Source organism: Crocuta crocuta, unplaced genomic scaffold, assembly GCF_008692635.1.
Source record: "Crocuta crocuta isolate KB4526 unplaced genomic scaffold, BGI_CrCroc_1.0 scaffold112, whole genome shotgun sequence".
Classification (NCBI taxonomy): Eukaryota; Metazoa; Chordata; class Mammalia; order Carnivora; family Hyaenidae; genus Crocuta; species Crocuta crocuta.
Genome location: NW_027528818.1, coordinates 639,759 through 656,436, shown reverse-complemented (window position 1 = coordinate 656,436; position 16,678 = coordinate 639,759). Strand labels below are relative to the sequence as shown.

At 42.7% G+C, this 16,678-nt stretch overlaps 1 protein-coding gene across 2 annotated transcripts in view; it reads right to left on the bottom strand.

The window, feature by feature from the left end:
* The window catches only part of ZNF827 (zinc finger protein 827), a 168,745-nt gene that overhangs the window by 123,039 nt on the left and 29,028 nt on the right, over positions 1 to 16,678 (bottom strand). For both annotated transcript variants that reach the window (XM_077755912.1, XM_077755911.1), the window contains exons 2-3: positions 13,769 to 14,830; positions 3,959 to 4,131 (exon numbers count right to left, since the gene is read on the bottom strand). In XM_077755912.1, the coding sequence (XP_077612038.1) occupies positions 3,959 to 4,131; positions 13,769 to 14,830 (1,235 nt within the window). The remainder of the gene's footprint in view (positions 1 to 3,958; positions 4,132 to 13,768; positions 14,831 to 16,678) is intronic.

The following is a 16,678-nucleotide window of genomic DNA, read 5'->3' as shown; positions in this document are numbered from 1 at the left end:
CCATGGGGCGGGGGGGTGGGGGACGGGGGGAGGAAGGGGGAGCTCAGGCACAGCCCCATAGGGCCCTGGCAGGTGCTGCCAAAGGCGTGCCCAGGAACCAGGTGGTAAAGTCACAGGGCAGAACGCTTTCCCGGGAGCAGTGCGGTGGGGCAGATTCTGTTTCAGAAGTGTCCTTACATCTATTGACCCAGGAGAGGAGTTAATCCAAGAACAGAAGCTCCGGAAGCAGCTTCTGGAAGAAGGAAAAGGACAGAGAGCGAGCCCAAGTCCTAAAATCAAAAGGGAGCCCTGGACTGAAAAGAGTCTGTGCTCAAGTATTTTACGTGGCTTCTCTTCCACCAGATCCTGGCCTTGCTATATTTAGTTGTGGAAAAATCAGTGTCAGTTTAAAGGAAAAACAGTGGCCGAGGTGTTGACTTTCGCACTTATCGTTTTATTTGAGCTACACCTCCCCAAAGGGGCTATATGTCGCGTTTGGCCTTTGAGAGTAGTCTCTCTACCTTCCAGCAGCCGTTTCTTCCCTTCTGTCCTGACAGAAAAGCACTTTCTGTTACAACTTTAATCTCCTTAGCCTAACTCTGACTTTAAAATCCCTCCAAGTCTGCTAATGTGAAGAAATGCTTATCTATCATTCTTTCCAGGCCACATAAGAGATGTCCTTACTGACTGGTCATTTTGCACCGAGCACCTAAGGGCTGGGAATACAAGGCACTGTTACATCATTAGGTCCATCTCCTGGTGGCGGTCAGAAGAACATAAGGAAACTTTGGCGAACATCTGTTCCACTCCCTTAGGGGACAAGTCCAGACAGGGAAGGGGCATCCTAGGAAATCACAGCTCCTTAAATGGCAGGCCTCAGACCCGCAGAACTCCACTCTGACCCTTGTCCCATTTCTTGCCATTACTTCATCAGTGTTCTTTATTTTAGCACCTTTTCTGTTCAATCTTAGCTTACGAATTTCACATTTAATTCCCGTATGCTCACTCATCCAGGAAAGTTGTAAAAGACTTAATGGAAATCTAAGATAACCCTGAGGAGGCTGGAGGCATTTACAAGCTCCTTCCTCGGCTGCCCATAAAAACATTTGTGAGATCTATGCAGGTTTTAAAAAAAACGCACAGTGCCCAGCACCCAGTAGGAACACAGTAAATAATGTCCTTACTGAACAAATAAAGGAGAATCCCAATTTGTCCTAAATAAATCTACATCGCCATAATAGACGGATATATGTTAGAATAACAATAATGGTGATTTCTGTGTGATGGGATTGAGGGTCAATTTTATATTCTTGTTGTTTACCAGTTTTTCTAAATTCTCAGTATTAAAGATATATCACAAAAAGAAAAAGGCAATAAAATTTAGAGTAAATTCTTTATACCACACCATTAATGTGTTTCTGAATGTAAACACTAACTCAGACAACTTTTGGATACTAATGACCAGGCTGGCTACATTAACTGAGAGTTCTCCATGCCGGGCATTGTATTAAGTTGCTTTATGCCCATGATCTCATTTAACCCTTATAACGACTCCAGGAGATAGACTGGATGATTATCTCCATGAATGGAAAAGAAGGCTGGGAGAGGTTAAATGATTCGCCCAAAGTCTCACAGCTACTAAAAGTCGTGGAACTGAGATTCTAACTAAGGTCTTTCTGACCGCACACAGCTTGAGATCTGAATCTACAGGTGACACTGCCCCCACTTCACAGGGTGAACTCGTTTTAGAAAATCTATTCATATTTGCAGTTTCTGGTGAACGCAGCAGAAGCAGAAGATATCCATTCACATGACCACCGCCGTCATGTTCCTATGCGGGCTATATTTACAAAATCCCTCTAAAGTATGTTGGATCCAAACAAAACCATGAATTCTTTAATTAAAGAAAGAAAACGGCCTGTACGTGAGGTGGAGAACAGAGAAAAGAAAGAGTACACCATTTGATAAAATTAAACTTGCATGAGCCCTTCTCACAAGTCCCTTATCAAAAGCTGGAGTCGTAGCTCAACAGGTTAGGACACTATGAGTTTGAATAAAGTAGTAATTTCACACAACTGCTTTATTGTACTGGTTATTGATTTGTTCTGAAAGCATTCTGAGACCCCGCGACCCGAAAAGTCCTCGCGGCTCTCATCTGTAACACTGTCATGGCCGACCGTCTGTATCATCAAGGCACCCAACTCATCTCCCTGTAGCTTCAGGGTCAGTAGTTCTTGCTATTGAAAACCCAGCTTTTTTTTTTTTTTCCATGGGTTTATAAATAGGTTGTTTTATGTGACCCTGAGCTGAAACCAAGCTTACAAGGTGTCAGGCTAGATGCAAGTTTTCTGCTCACTGAAGCTTTAAATTTGCCAGACCTGATTTCTAAACACAGCGCAGGACATAGTAAGGAAAACAAATTTTAGTTTTAAAGGCATTTCTTTTGAAGTCTCATCCTGGTAATGAAATCCACTTCACAGATGTAAAATACGAGATTTTGCTTTGGGAAGAGGTGACAGAAGATGAGGAAGGTGGAAGGAAAAACTAAGTAGGCTCAGTTAAATCCAACCAACCAGAACTCCTGGTTAAATGGATTCTGAGGATGAAGGGCATGCTACTCTCAGGAGAAAAAGGCAAATGATAGAAAACAAATTACATCATGGATTTAATTTTTTTTTAATCTTCTGAGCTATTTCCTAAAATTAGTAGACGTTCTGTCTGATCACACTTTTTTTTTAGAGCTACAACTATAAACAGTGATCATTGATCCATTCAGACGGATTAGACTACAAGGTTTGAAGAAAAGCAAGTATCTTAATTATGTACATGCACAATGCTTCTTATGGCAGGAGACTGAAAACTTTACAATGTCAACAGCCAAACCATACTGAAAATAACAGTGGAAAAATGAAGGTGTTCAATGACAGTCACTGAAATTAAATAACCACTATTGAACATTTCTGTGTCAGATACTTTGCTAATATCATCTCCCTAAATAATAATGACAACTCTTCCAAATAAACATTATCGTTCTCAGTGAACAGAGGAGAATATTGAGAGCCTGACATTCATCTGCTCAAGGCCACTTAGCTCGTAAGTTTCACGGTAAGATTTAAATTCAGGTCTATCAAATTCAAAATTCACGCGCTCTTTAGATCGTGTGATTTTCTTCCTTGAATTTAAGGGGAAACCTTTATTAGTAATGGGGTCTGCCAGAAAGATGTCTAGATGACTAAGTTTTCTCCATCTCACACAAGAGTGAAACGGAGTCTAGTCAAATCTCTTACATGCTTATTACAAGTGCAAACTCCTCAGCTGTGTTTAAAAAGACATTGAAATCAATGTCCTTAGATGTCTGGGAAGTGTGATCCCGGGAATTAGGACAGCACAACCCTGAGAGCTTTAGGAGAACTCGGTCCTGTCAGGACTGACCCCCACCCCCACCCCCCAGCCTCACACATGGCGAAAGTTATAAAGCCCAGGCTTCTTTCCAGGTTCTCACACCTCCTATAAGGCGTCTCTGTGTGTTCCTGTGGATTTGTAAACTGGAGAGCAAGGCAAGAACAGAAGAAGGCAGTCCGTTTCTGGGGTGCAGGTCCAGCAGCCCATCCCATACTGGCCTTCCCCACCCTTTGCTCTTCCCTAAGTCTTTCTGCCAGACATGTATAGCCACCCGAGGCCAAGGTAGGCTGCATCTCCCCAATAGGAAAGGACAGCTCACATTACGTCTGTTATTTGGATACTGGCACTTCTGTTCGCTTGTAAGTTCTTGGTTGTAAAATGAACGGGAAGACTGTTAGAAGGAGACCCTTTAGAACACGCTTCATTCGCGCCGCCTGCTACCTCCAGAGGATGAGTACTGAATACCGCAGGCTCCACCAGCGGCCCCTCTCCTGCCCAGCAGCCTCCCGCACCGGGCCACGTGCAAGAGCTCAGGCGGTGCCTGCCTCGCCGGAAGACCCATCCGCAGCTGGCTTACCTTCATGTGGGATTTGAGATTGTCCTTGCGAGCACACCGGAATGGACAAAGCGGGCACTGATGACTTTTTAAACCTGTGTGAATCACCATGTGCCGCTTCCAGTAACTCTTCCTCTTTATAACCAAACCACAGATCGGACACTGGAAAGGCTTCCCGCTTTCCTCTTCTGAGGCTTGGAAGAGGGAGAAAGAAAGAAAAAATTGAGGGGAAACAAAAAAGGTACATCGCATCCAGCACTAACTCACAGGCACTGCTGTCTAAAGAACACTAAAAATGATCCAGTATTTTTCCTGGGCAATTCCATGGCTTTATCCATAAGGAAGTTGTATTACTGCTTCTCTTCCCAGTAGAAACCCACGTTCATCTCATTAATTCCATGTGGGCTCCATTTTTCAAAATCTGATCATGCTGCTGTGGGAAAGTCTTACTCGTCTTACTTTCAAAGGCCATCCCACACTTAGGAAGACATCTGCAAAGAGGCTCTGCCTGTCCTGTCCTAATTCAGCTCAGAGGAGGTGGACTTTGGTGGCTTTATTTCCTGAAGGAAACCTCTGGACTTGAGGCCATATCTGAATTCCTAAACTTAGAAAACAGCAGGAAACAAAGACAGGGAAAGATGCACTGTACCACACTGAAAACCAAATAGCCATCACAAAGCTCACACACCAAACTCCTATGGACAAATTTTAGGATCCTGCTGTTGACTTGGCTAGTTATGTCTTGAGCAAATGCTACTGCCAGTTTAGCCATCAGGGGGTCTCAGGCCAGGGTGTTCCCCTCACTTATTTCTGTCCCTCTGGTTGCCACTAAAAGGATGCACTGCCTTATCTGCACTGGGCCCCACAACCCACTTTGGGAAGAGCTACAAAGAGGCAGTCACAAATGCTTCCATTTTTCAGGAAAGCAAACAAACCAACTACTTCCTCCAAGTAAAGCTAAGATAACTCTCTCCACCTCCATCCCCTCAGGAGAGGGTCTCTTTGTGACACTGTGTTGCCACCCGGCTCAGTGCCACACTCGCTTCTGCAATTTGGAGACAGAATAAACAAAAGCAAGTAGAGGTGAAGACTCAGGCTTTCCTTTCTTAATCATGAGAGATCAGAAACATTTCTGGGGCACCTGGGTGGCTCAGTCAGTTAAGCACCTGACTTCGGCTCAGGTCATGATCTTGCAGTTCATGGGTTCAATCCCCACGTGAGGCTCTGTGCTGATAGCTCAGAGCCTGGAGCCTACTTCAGATTATGTGTCCCTCTTTCTCTCTCTCTGCCCCTCCCCTCCACCTCTCTCTCTGTGTCTCTCAAAAATAAATAAACATTAAAAATTTTTTTAAAAAGAAGTATTTCCAAATGGATTAAATAAAATATAATACACTCATAAAGTAATACACTCATATATGAAGCCATTTAAAAAATGAACTAGATCTATAGATGCTATATAGAAACATGTCCAAGGTATTAGAGTTAGTAGATAAAGCAAGATATGAAACTGTATTTCAAGGCTGATTCTATTTTTGTTTTCTAAAATTGGGAATCAATTGCTACTACAGTGAGGGAAAAGGGAGACAGAAAATTATAGAGGATGGGTCAAGCTAACACTTAAAGCTACTCATTAAGCTTAACTGCCAAAAAGAAGACACTGTGTGCCTTCTGATAAGCCATCTGTGAATTATTCCTATAAAAAGTTTAATCAAGCCTCTATACAACTAGAAGTTTACCAGAAATACAGGTGATTAAAATAACAAAAACATGTTAAACACACACACACACCACACACACACATACACACGTACACACGTGTGCATGCACACACACACGCACACATGCAGGGGACAGAATAAGCCAAAACCAGAATGTGGGAAATTCTATAGGATGAATGACAGTCTCTTCAAGCAAACGGTGCTTGGTAAAGGGACACGGTTATGGTGACATGTAAAACAAATATGAAGTGTGAGGCTGATTTCGATCCTGACTTGAACAAAGCAATTATAAAAAGGCACTTTTGAGACAATTGATGGAATACTGATTATAGCCCAGACCTTCCATAAAATCATGAAGCAATCATTGATCCTGTTAGATGTTGTAATAGTTACGATAGCTATTATTTTTCCACAGTTCTTCTCTGTTGGAGATAATGTATATGGTAATATTTACAGGCAAATGGATATGAGGTCTGGGATTTGCTTTTAAATGCTTGAGCAAAAAAAAAGAGGGAGTAGGAAGAACGGGATGCACAAATGACAGAAAACAATATCCTTTTATTTGTATAAAAATTGTCTGGAAGCATACCCAAGAAACCATTAAGCAGTCACCTATGAAGAACTGTGGATTAGGAGGAAGGGGTCAAGGAGGGAAACTTTTGTTTTTATTTTATACTCTTCTGTACACATTGAATTTTCTAATGCACACGTTACTTTTACCATTTTAAGAGGATATATTCTCATGTGTAAACTTTAAAATCATCTTATTATTTATTCATCAAGTCAATTGAGTATGTGCAAAGGACCACTTATAATGGATGGAACTAGGGGGTTCTGGAATACAGGGAGCGTATTCCGAACAGGCTGTTTTACTACTGCAGGTATAATAAGCAGGACTGGTTACTCTAACCAAACAACCCGAAAAAGAAACTTCTCGAAAAATAGACCTTCCAGTCTAAAGATTCTACTGGTGATGTTTCTGTCACAAATCTTCCCTTTTCTGATGGGAGGATGGGGTGGGATTGAGGGTTCCCTTTCATCCTAGGGCAAGCATACTTTGTAGAAGCCTATAAACATGTCTTTTTATCGATCTGACTGTAGCTTTCCTACTGTCTTTGTTGATTGCCTCTGCTGACCTGGAGTCCCATCCCTAATCTGGCCTCTCATGTTCTATTCTTCATTGTCATTTCTTCCACTCAGGTATCTTGATCACAAAGACTACACACTGAACAACAGACATGAGAGGAAAGACTGAACCTGGCCTCTAGGTGAGATTATTGTCATCAACCAGAGGGGGGAAAAAATGATAATCATGTCTATTTGGGGTTGTAAGGACATCAAAGCAACAAGAAAGACATACACACAAACAGGCTGCCACTGATCCCCATTTTCCCAAAGTATTTCCCAGTATCTCAACCCCAAACTGCCTAATGTTACAGAATTTTCTGGGAGAGGAGAGAAAAATGGAGATGTCCTCTACTGACCTGAGGTTTCTTGGCACATCACCGGAAGGCAATAAAAAGGCATTAACTAGTCAAAGGAACATCACCAGCATCCCCTGGATACCTTGCTTTGTTTAATGTGATCAATATCCTTCTTATTTTTTCTTACACCCCCCTGCCCCCTAGTGTGTATTACAGAGCACACTACATTAAACCTTTCATATTAGCATTTCATATAAATTTATTTTATTTTGGAGCTATGCTTCCTTAGTTTTAATTAATACCAAAAGACACACGAATCATGTATAAATTAGAGTGTCCTTGGACTGACTGGGAAAAAAAATTAGAATACTCATAATGAAGAGAAACTAACAGCAAGATATGTGGTCAAATAGCTACATTATTATAACTCTTTGAACTTTTTAACTGATTGTGGCAGGAAAGGAAGAAGACAGAAGCCAAATGATAAAAGTAACCATAACACAATGATCTATTTTCCAAATTGGCCATTAATCTCCCCTGGTAACATCTACATTTTTGTTCATTAAATTTTCTTTTTGATATTTTAATAGGATTCCCTCCATGTGTATATGATGTTGTTAACTACCTTGGAGAAGGGAGGAAATAAGGATATATTCTAGTTTGTATGCCAAACTATTTTCAAGGAATGGACAGCTAAAAATTTCACTCAAATTTAGAGCCTAAGGAAATATGACCACTTCCTTAGACTGAACCACATATTCTTCAGGCAACAAAATTGAAACATTCATTATTTTACATAGTTGACAACCGCCTGGGAAACGATTTCCCCCAACCATATCGCTAGCTAGTTAGTATCACCATAAACAAAACTAAATCCCACCAAATGCTAATAAACCCAGTGGCACGGATAGGTGTTGGTTTGCTTCTTTGGAAAAAACACATTCTCTTTACAGGCATTCATATTATTGGAATAAGAGAGATAATAAATGTGTGTAGAACTCCTGTCACACAGTAAACGGAAGCTACCAGTAGCAGCTGTTGCAATCATAGTAGTGACCATAAGTTCTAGTCATACCCTCCAAAGCAGGACACTCACCAGGAGGGATGACAATTTAAACAACGGACATCACATAAATCCATAGCTCGGGGCCTGGCCCAGAATGCCACTCTCTCACATGAGCCAGGGGAAAACAAAGGAACAGGCGGCCACTATGCTGCTTGGGTAGGGCCCAGCTCAGCCTAGGCAGAACCCTGAGGGCCAAATTCAGCTTGGCAGCGGAAAGAGAGAGGTGGAAAAGACAGAAGGGGAAGAGAGGAAGGAGGGAAAATTGGCTGGGGCGCGGCCAGAGATCTTCCCCTGTGTGTCTTCAGCACCCAAACAGTGCTAGGCGCGATATACAATTCGATAAATGTGTGTTGGGCTGTCATGAGAGTAACTGGAAAGGGCTGGATCAGGAGAGTATCAGAAAGTGAAATGAGTGCTGGAAATGGAAGAAAAAGGTACAGGAAGCTGCCAGCAAGTCCCAATGGTAGCAGTGTCAGTCAGCCCCAGAGTGCATGCTTTTCACACACCCACCACTACACGCGCCAAATGAATGGGCATGGAGAGATGTGCACGTATACATCTTACCTATTTCCAAAACGAATCTGGAGAAGCTGATCTTTAAAATGCATCCAGGATGACTACACCATTAATAAGATACAGTGATAATTGTTTAAACTACAATGGACAAGATCTGCAGAGGCAATCTTGTGAGAGGTTTGATGATGAATTTTAAGAAGCAACGTATTTACTTCAAAAAATTATAGTTATTTTGAGTTGACAGGGTTACAGAATAAGAAAGGAAAAGCAAGCAATTTTAACACAGGAAGGGATGTTGGAGATAATTCCCAACTAGCTCAGTTTATATAGATGAGGAATCTAAACAGAGGTGTATGCTTAAAATCCCTAGTTTGTGGCACTGTTGGGATCAGAGCCAATATCTTCACTTCCAGTTTGGTGACCTACCAAGTTGTCTATACATAAATCCACAAAGCAACAGTAACACTTCATTGGGCTAAAAAAAACAATCATGGAAGCTATAAACTTACTTGCTTTAACTCAAGGTAGGAGTTTTTCTTTAATGTTTATTTATTTTGAGAGAGACAGAGTAAGTAGGAGCAGGGGAGGGGCAGAGAGAGAAGGAAAGAGAGAATGCCAAGCAGGCTTAGCCCGACGTGGAGCTTGATCTCATGAACTGTGAGATCATGACCTGAGACAAAATCAAGAATCGGGATATTTAACCAACTGAGCCACCCAGGTGCCCCTTGAGGAACGAATTTTAAAGCAGATGTAAGTGTTTCATAGGTCTTGAAATCAAACCTTCTCTTGTTAGATCCTATGTGGCAACTTGCAGAAAATGGAGCTAATTTGCAAGTAATTGCAGGTGGTGTCTACATACACACCTCACCGTGCACATCAACAGGGTTCAAGATGCCAGATGACCCTGCGGATGCATGACCCTCATCGCTGTCCCCACTGAGGCCTCCTAACTTACTGCGCATCCGAGTAGGATGGCCCATCCTCCTTCCTAACAATATCCATGGAATTAATATCTTTTCACAGGATTTCATGGGCATGTCTCTCAAATGTTATTTCAGAGTATAAAAAACTATGTTGGAGATGGGTATCACTGGGTTATCTGTTGTTTTTGACACCAATAATTATTAATACAGATTTGAATGATTGCTAAGTATTCAAAAACTAAGAAGTTTTAGATACCTTGATAGACTAGAGGCAGTCTATATTTAAATCACTGAGGAAATATAATTGAGGTCAGTGACAGATAGTTCTGAATCTTGATTAAAATGTGAATTTTCTAAACAAGTTCCTGTCTCGTGATCATTCCCAGATGATGGCTAGAATAACCATGAGCCTAACTGGAGTAGAGGGAGAGGTTACCTTATATTCTGGACTTTCTATGCCTTTGCAATAATTTTAATAGCATTGCATAAATATGAAAGAAAACAGGATCCAGAAAACCTCGATCTATTGACCCAGGAAATATTCTGAGCCTTCAGTTGTATGCGACCAGCTTGCTTCTCCGCACATTTAAATTTTACTCAGTGAAATAAGATGTTCTGGAGACCCTCTCTCTGAAACTCTCCTTGTTATTTCTTTTAACTGGGAGCCTGGCATCTTGGGAATCTTGCTGGCCGTTTACAAGAAACTTTGTCTTTAAAATAAAAACCATTTATTTTATTCTGAGAGGCAACAAACAGTAGCTTCAAAGGGAACTGAGTCAATGTGTGACATTTATCTTTAGAGCAAACGGGCATAATCTTCTCTCTCCATGTCCCTTTTCAGAGGAGCAGTGCAGCATGTGCTGGGGCACAGGGTCACATGAAAGAAACCTCCCTCCTCAAGTGTCACGTCTCTCTAGCAGGGGGAAAGGCTACCGAGTGGTGGGCTCTTTAAGGAATGAAATACAGCATGACCTGGCAACGACTGAATCCTGTTCAAAAAAGAGGAATAAGGTCAGACCTAAAAGACACGTTTTTTCCCCCCATGGTTTGGACTTCCCTTGACCTCAAGAAGGTCAAAGAAATGCTGGGGTCTAAATTACTCAATACAAGATTGGCTTTTCCAGCACATATCTCTTTGTAACTCTAGAATCAACTTTATATGCCCTTTCTGCAACATTTTTTTGGGAAATGGCTTTAAAATGTGAGCCCTGCTTGAAATCAGGATGGCGTGTACTTATTTTATGGATTTTTTGTGGGCTATTATTTGTTTATTTAAATTATTGCGCAACGGATAGTTTTCTCTTTCCAGTGTAAGAAACCAGCCATATTATCTGTTTTGAATTAAACAAAGCTTTCTTTCTAAGGTAAAGGAAAAAAAATAATGAAAGATGTTTAGAAACATGCAGCCTTCATCACACTGTCCTAAATGCTTTCACGGTAAAGCCAAGTTACATCTGAATCTAGCCCTCGGTCATCCTGAAACCAACAATATAGTGTGTGGGGTGGGGGTGGGGCGCGGGGATGGGGAAGACCCATCTTTCTTCCCACTTCTCACATTAAAAAATCTATAACAGCTACCAAATCATCTCTCCGTGATAGGATAAATAACAGAATTAAATAGTCTATCAGCTCCTCCTTAACCCATAATCTAGTTAGCATGCTGGGAAGTGATGACATCGCTTTAACTGAGAAGGGCACATAGGCACCCTTCTCCCGTTTGCACCCCATGCAGTAAGACACAGAACTCGAATTTAGGATGCGTCCACATGATCACATGGAACATTTGTCAAGGGACCGTTTCAATGCAGTCAATGGAGCTGCTTCACCAACTCTTGGACTGTGCACAGAGGCACGTGGAGAACAGGGGACATGGGTACCAGTCCATCACCGGGGGCTTGCGGAGACACAATCCAAGGAATTTCTGTCTCTCCTCTTTCAATTTGGTCATTTTGAACGTTCATTGATTAAAATAGTAAGTGTTTTAGCAACAGAAGAAATCCAGAAAGAAGAAAAAAGAAAATGACTGTTTATAGATCTCCATGTTAAATTCTGCTGAGAAGCTCACTGCAATGTTGGCATGAATTAAATGCATTTAAACCATGAAGGGAACGTATCTTTTCCTTTGGGTGTGTAACCTACAACAAAACAGGCAGAGAGAGTCTACTGGGCACTGGAAGTTCATGACCTCTTTCACATCTTTACATGCATCTAAGCCCTGGAGTGAAAAAAATGATATTTCGTTGCTAGCTATACTCAAGATGCTTTACAATGACAAAGCGGCCACAACGTGCCTTCAGGAGGCAGTTTTATCAGTTATCTTTTTAAGTTCGTGAGCCTTCAGCCAACTAACATTTATTATTAATTTTGCATAAGTTTTTCTAAGTAACTGAAGTCCATATGAATTTGTAGGGTAAACACCATAAAGGTATTCATTCAATAAGCAGATACAGAGAATATTTATCAAACCATATTTAAAAAAAAATTTTTTTTAATGCCTATTTATTTTGAGAGAGAGAGACAGAGTGCAAGCAGGGGAGGGACAGAGAGAGAGGGAGACCCAGGGTCCGAAGCAGGCTCCAGGCTCTGAGCTGTCAGACAGAGCCCGATGTGGGACTCGAACTCACAAGCTGTGAGATCACGACTTGAGCTGAAGTCAGATGCTCAACCAACTCGGCCACTCAGGGGCCCCTATAAAACTGTATTTTATATACAGCCATGCCTCTCTTTCTGCTGCTTCCCTAAATGAAATTTCTATAAATGAGGGGTGATTTTCTCCGTTGCAAAATTACCCAGCTCCTTTTGCTCTTCTCCTGGTTTCCTAATTTTAGCCATTTCACCAGATGGCAGGTAAGAAGTGAGGAGAAATGAAACTGGGAATGGATAAACACTTCAGGATTTTATGGACCCTTCAGAAACTCTGGAGTGACCGGTTTGGATGACTTAGAGTCATAAAAGTTCCAGGTATCCATTATCTTAGTTCTATTCTGCTGTTTACACAAGTTTTAAAGTAATTAGAATTAGTGCATAGAGCTCACTCAGCAATGTAAATGGAAATTTGTCTGAAGTGCGTCAAACCGATGTTATTGGCGATCGTTCAATTATTTGCCATTCTAAGCACTCTTCATCAATGTGGCTGCAAATAATCAAAGCTGGCTAGACACACACAACAGCAGTGTTTACACTGACGAGGGCACACATAGTCTACTTCCTGTTCCAATCTGACAGGATATCCTCGGGAGACATCTGACACTCCATACCTCCATCCCGGGACCATGAATTTACCATACGCACCACTTAAAAACAACCCAGTACAAGATGTGATGCTTCCACCGTGAGAACTCAAGTGACTAACTTTCTCCCCCAGACGAGTCACTTGCGAATGTCAGGGCTCCACAAGACAGCGACTTCTCCTTTGGAAAGACTGTCCTCACAAGAAAAACTTATGATTCAAATTTTCCACATGCACATTCCTTCAGAATCTGATTGGATTTGAATTTTTTTAAAAAAAAGCATTTGCAGGAAATGCTTTGATTGTGTCTGAATGACAATATTCTTTAGGGTTCTTCTATGACAAGAAATTACAGAGGAACAGGATAAGTGGGAAAGGCTTAAATTCCACACACAACAAAAAACATAATAAAAATGCTAACATAAAAGTATACAGTGTGATAAATTAGGGCAGAGTAGTTACTGTATACAAAAGTCCATTTGTGACGGGAGGCAGCAGGAGGGTGGGCTCTCCCTTGTCCACTGTTTCAAAAGCAGCGGGGATTTTTTTTTTTTTTATCCCCCTATGTTCAGTGATGCCATGCACTCCGTGACAAAGCTGCTTTGATCTTCTCCCATTAAATATGTCTTGTATGGACCTAGCCCGCACTTGGTAAGGGAAAAAAAAAAAGATCATTTATATGAAAGGGAGGAGTACTGTATGTCTCTAAGATTATTCATTACCTTTCAAAAATGAAGCTATTTGTGAAGTCTTTGTGTAACGCATACATGAAAGAACACTACACTGCTTACTTAAAGTATTTTCTTGTGCTCTTGCTTTCTTATTCCTGCCTCAGATCAGACGGAGACCCCTTCCGAACAAAGCAATGAAGAAGACGTTGCAATTTACAGTCAAAGAAAAGAAAGAAAAAGAAAGAAAGAAATTTACACGATGATTGAAATAAAAGATCCCATACCTGAACTGGAGGGTTTAGAAACTCTTCCCTTAGGAACTGGGAGTAACAATAATTCCAAGGACTGTGGCGGCGGCGGCGGCGGTGGTGGGGGCGGCGGCGGTGGTGGTGGAGGCGGTGGGGTTACTTTTTCTTGCTTCTTCTCTGAGGGTGGTGGCGGGAGAGGGTCCTCAGGCACCAGTGATGACTTCTCAGCCAGAAGACTCCCAGCAGCCCTTGCTGCTACCTCTTTCAGAAGGGCCGCCGAGGAGGTCATGGAAGCCAGGGAAAGGAAAGAGCTGGCCGGAGGTGGGTGTTCCTGACCGGGAGTCAAGCTTCTCTCGCTGACTTTCTTGGATAAGGCTGCCAGCGTGGAACTGGCAGACTGGGAGCTAAAAGGGGAGGAAAAGGACTCAAATCGCATGGTGTCCTCAGTCCTGGTGAGAGATTTGTCCTGCAGAACGGCATTGGCTGCGGCTTTCAGTTTTAGGATGGCCGAATCCGGGGACAAGCCGCAGGTGGTGGTTGAGTTCGACAACCACTTACCTTGATTCCATATAAAACGGTTACTTGGAGTGTATTGGTCATTCTGTTCCTGCTTCTCAGCCAACTTCCTGGCGAGAACACTGAGCTGCTGGGCATGGTGGGACGGTGGGGAAAAGGAGAGATTCGAGCCCGCGTTTACCGGGGACTCCACCCTGCCATTGGCCGTGGCTGTGGCATCGAGTTTGAGGGAGCCAGCCTCCAGCAGCCGCCTCAGGTTGCTGCTCAAGGGCTTAGCCGAGCCTGGGGGGTCATCCTCACACAAAGAAGACACGCCAGGGGAGAGGTGGTCTTGACACTGCAGGGGGTCTCGCAGGACCTCACCATCAAGTCCCACCAGCTCCAACGTGTGACTGCTGGGAGTGGCGCTCCCCAGGGAGGTGTCGGGGGAGGTCGACTGCTCCTGGATCCGGTCCTCCAGCGACAGCTTATAGTTCTCCTGGACTTCCCCGTAGGATGCTTCTGACGGAGTCTCCGAAGAGTTCCCATACCAGTGCTCTCCTTCACTGAGTTCTCCCTCCGCCTCTTCCAGCCTACTAACATCTGGGGGAATTAAGAAGATCAGGTTTACTCTCCAGTGGGCAACAAGCAAGCCTGAAGACATTCACATGGAGTCGTCGACACGCTTCCTCTTCCCCTAGCCCCAAGACCCACGAGACAGGCAGCAGCAACCTTACCAGAATGTCAGGTGCTGAGTCAGGCAGTCTTGGCACAAGCCTTCTGAGAGAAGGTAAAAAACTAAACAGGCAAAGGTAAAAACACACCCACCTACGGAACATATTCATCTTTCTATAATTATTCCAGACAAATTGAAGTGAAAAAGAGGGAGAGAAAAAAATGGATCTGGGAGAGAAGTAACTGCATGAAGGGATGGCAATTCTCAGTGGTGGGGGAAATGGAAAGAAGCTTGCTCCTTTGTTAAAAAAAAAAAAAAAAAAAAAAAAGAAAAAAAAAACCCAACTCAATTTAAAAATGGGCCAAGTATCTAAATAGACATTAAAAAAAAAAAAGATCTACAATGGCCANGGGGGAAAAGGGAAAAAGCTTTTTCCTTTTTTAAAAAAAAAAAAAAAAAAGAAAAAAGAAAAAAAAATCCCAGCATGATATCTTCAGTGTTGCATCAGAATTAGAGAGGCAGCCTGGCAGGGTGGGAAAAAGTTGTCTGAGAGGCACAAGAAGGTGGGAAGGCACTTCCCTACTTTCTGATTCCATGACCTCAGGCAAGTAGCTCTGCTGGTTTGATAAAAGAGGCAACTGATTTTTTTTTTAAAGTTCATCCAACAATGTAAATAATACCTGCCTATTAGAAATGACAACAACTGCGTCCAGTTGTTACAAAGCTTAAATCATAATAAGCATGTGACTGTGACTTGCAAACAGTCAAGAACTCTATAAAAATCAGATCTCACTCGCAAACACTACTCACATTACTGATGTCTTAAAGGGACAGTATCTCCCATGTTCTGCATGCTACTTCTTTGAGAGTCCTGGATTCCAATTACCAACATGCCTGCAATGATTAGGAATTTGTTCCCTCCCTCTATCAAGAGTCTCCTTTAATTATTTTCCGTCCATTAATTTATCTTTCCACCACTACCACTCTGACTGCCCCCACAAAGCACCACTCAGTTGGGACTCCCAGCCATTCCAAGAGCACCCATGAGCTCTGTCATCATTCTACCTTTGCTCAAGACATTCCTTCCATCAGGAATGGCCTTCCTCAGAAACCCTGACTATTTATCCTTCAGTTTCCAGCTCAAAAGTTTCTTCCCTGTGATTCTCCCTGGAACTCTCAGAATCAATCTCTTCTTTCTCATTCACTCACTTCTTCAACAAACAATTGCGGAGTACCTGTGGCATGCCAGGCATTGTTCTAGATCATTCTAGATCGAACCACACTGAACAAAACAAAAATCCTGCCTTCCTGGAGCTTCACATCCCACTGGAGGAAGATAGATATCACACAAAATTTAAAAACTAGTAAGTCATACAGTAAGCCAGAGGCTGGGAAGTGCTATGGGAAAAGATATGAAGCAGGGCAAGGAGGGCTGGGGGTAACAGGTAGAAGGGGGGTTGCAATCATAAATAGGATGGGCATACCGGGCTTTACTGAGGTGGTGACATTTGAGCAAAGACTTGAAAGAAGTGAGCGGTTGTTCATGCAGCTACCTCTGGGAGAGCATTCCATGCAGAGGGAGTCACTGTAAAGGCCCCGATGTGGAAACACGCCTGGTATGTCCATGGCCCAGCCAGGAGGCCAGTGTGCGTAGAGCGAGGGGAGTAGGGGTCGAAGCAGGAGAGGAAGTCAGAGAAGTAGCATCAGAGAAAGAGAAGGAGGAAAGAGAGTGAGGATGGGAAGCAGCGAGTCTATGCAGACCTGCAGAACACTGT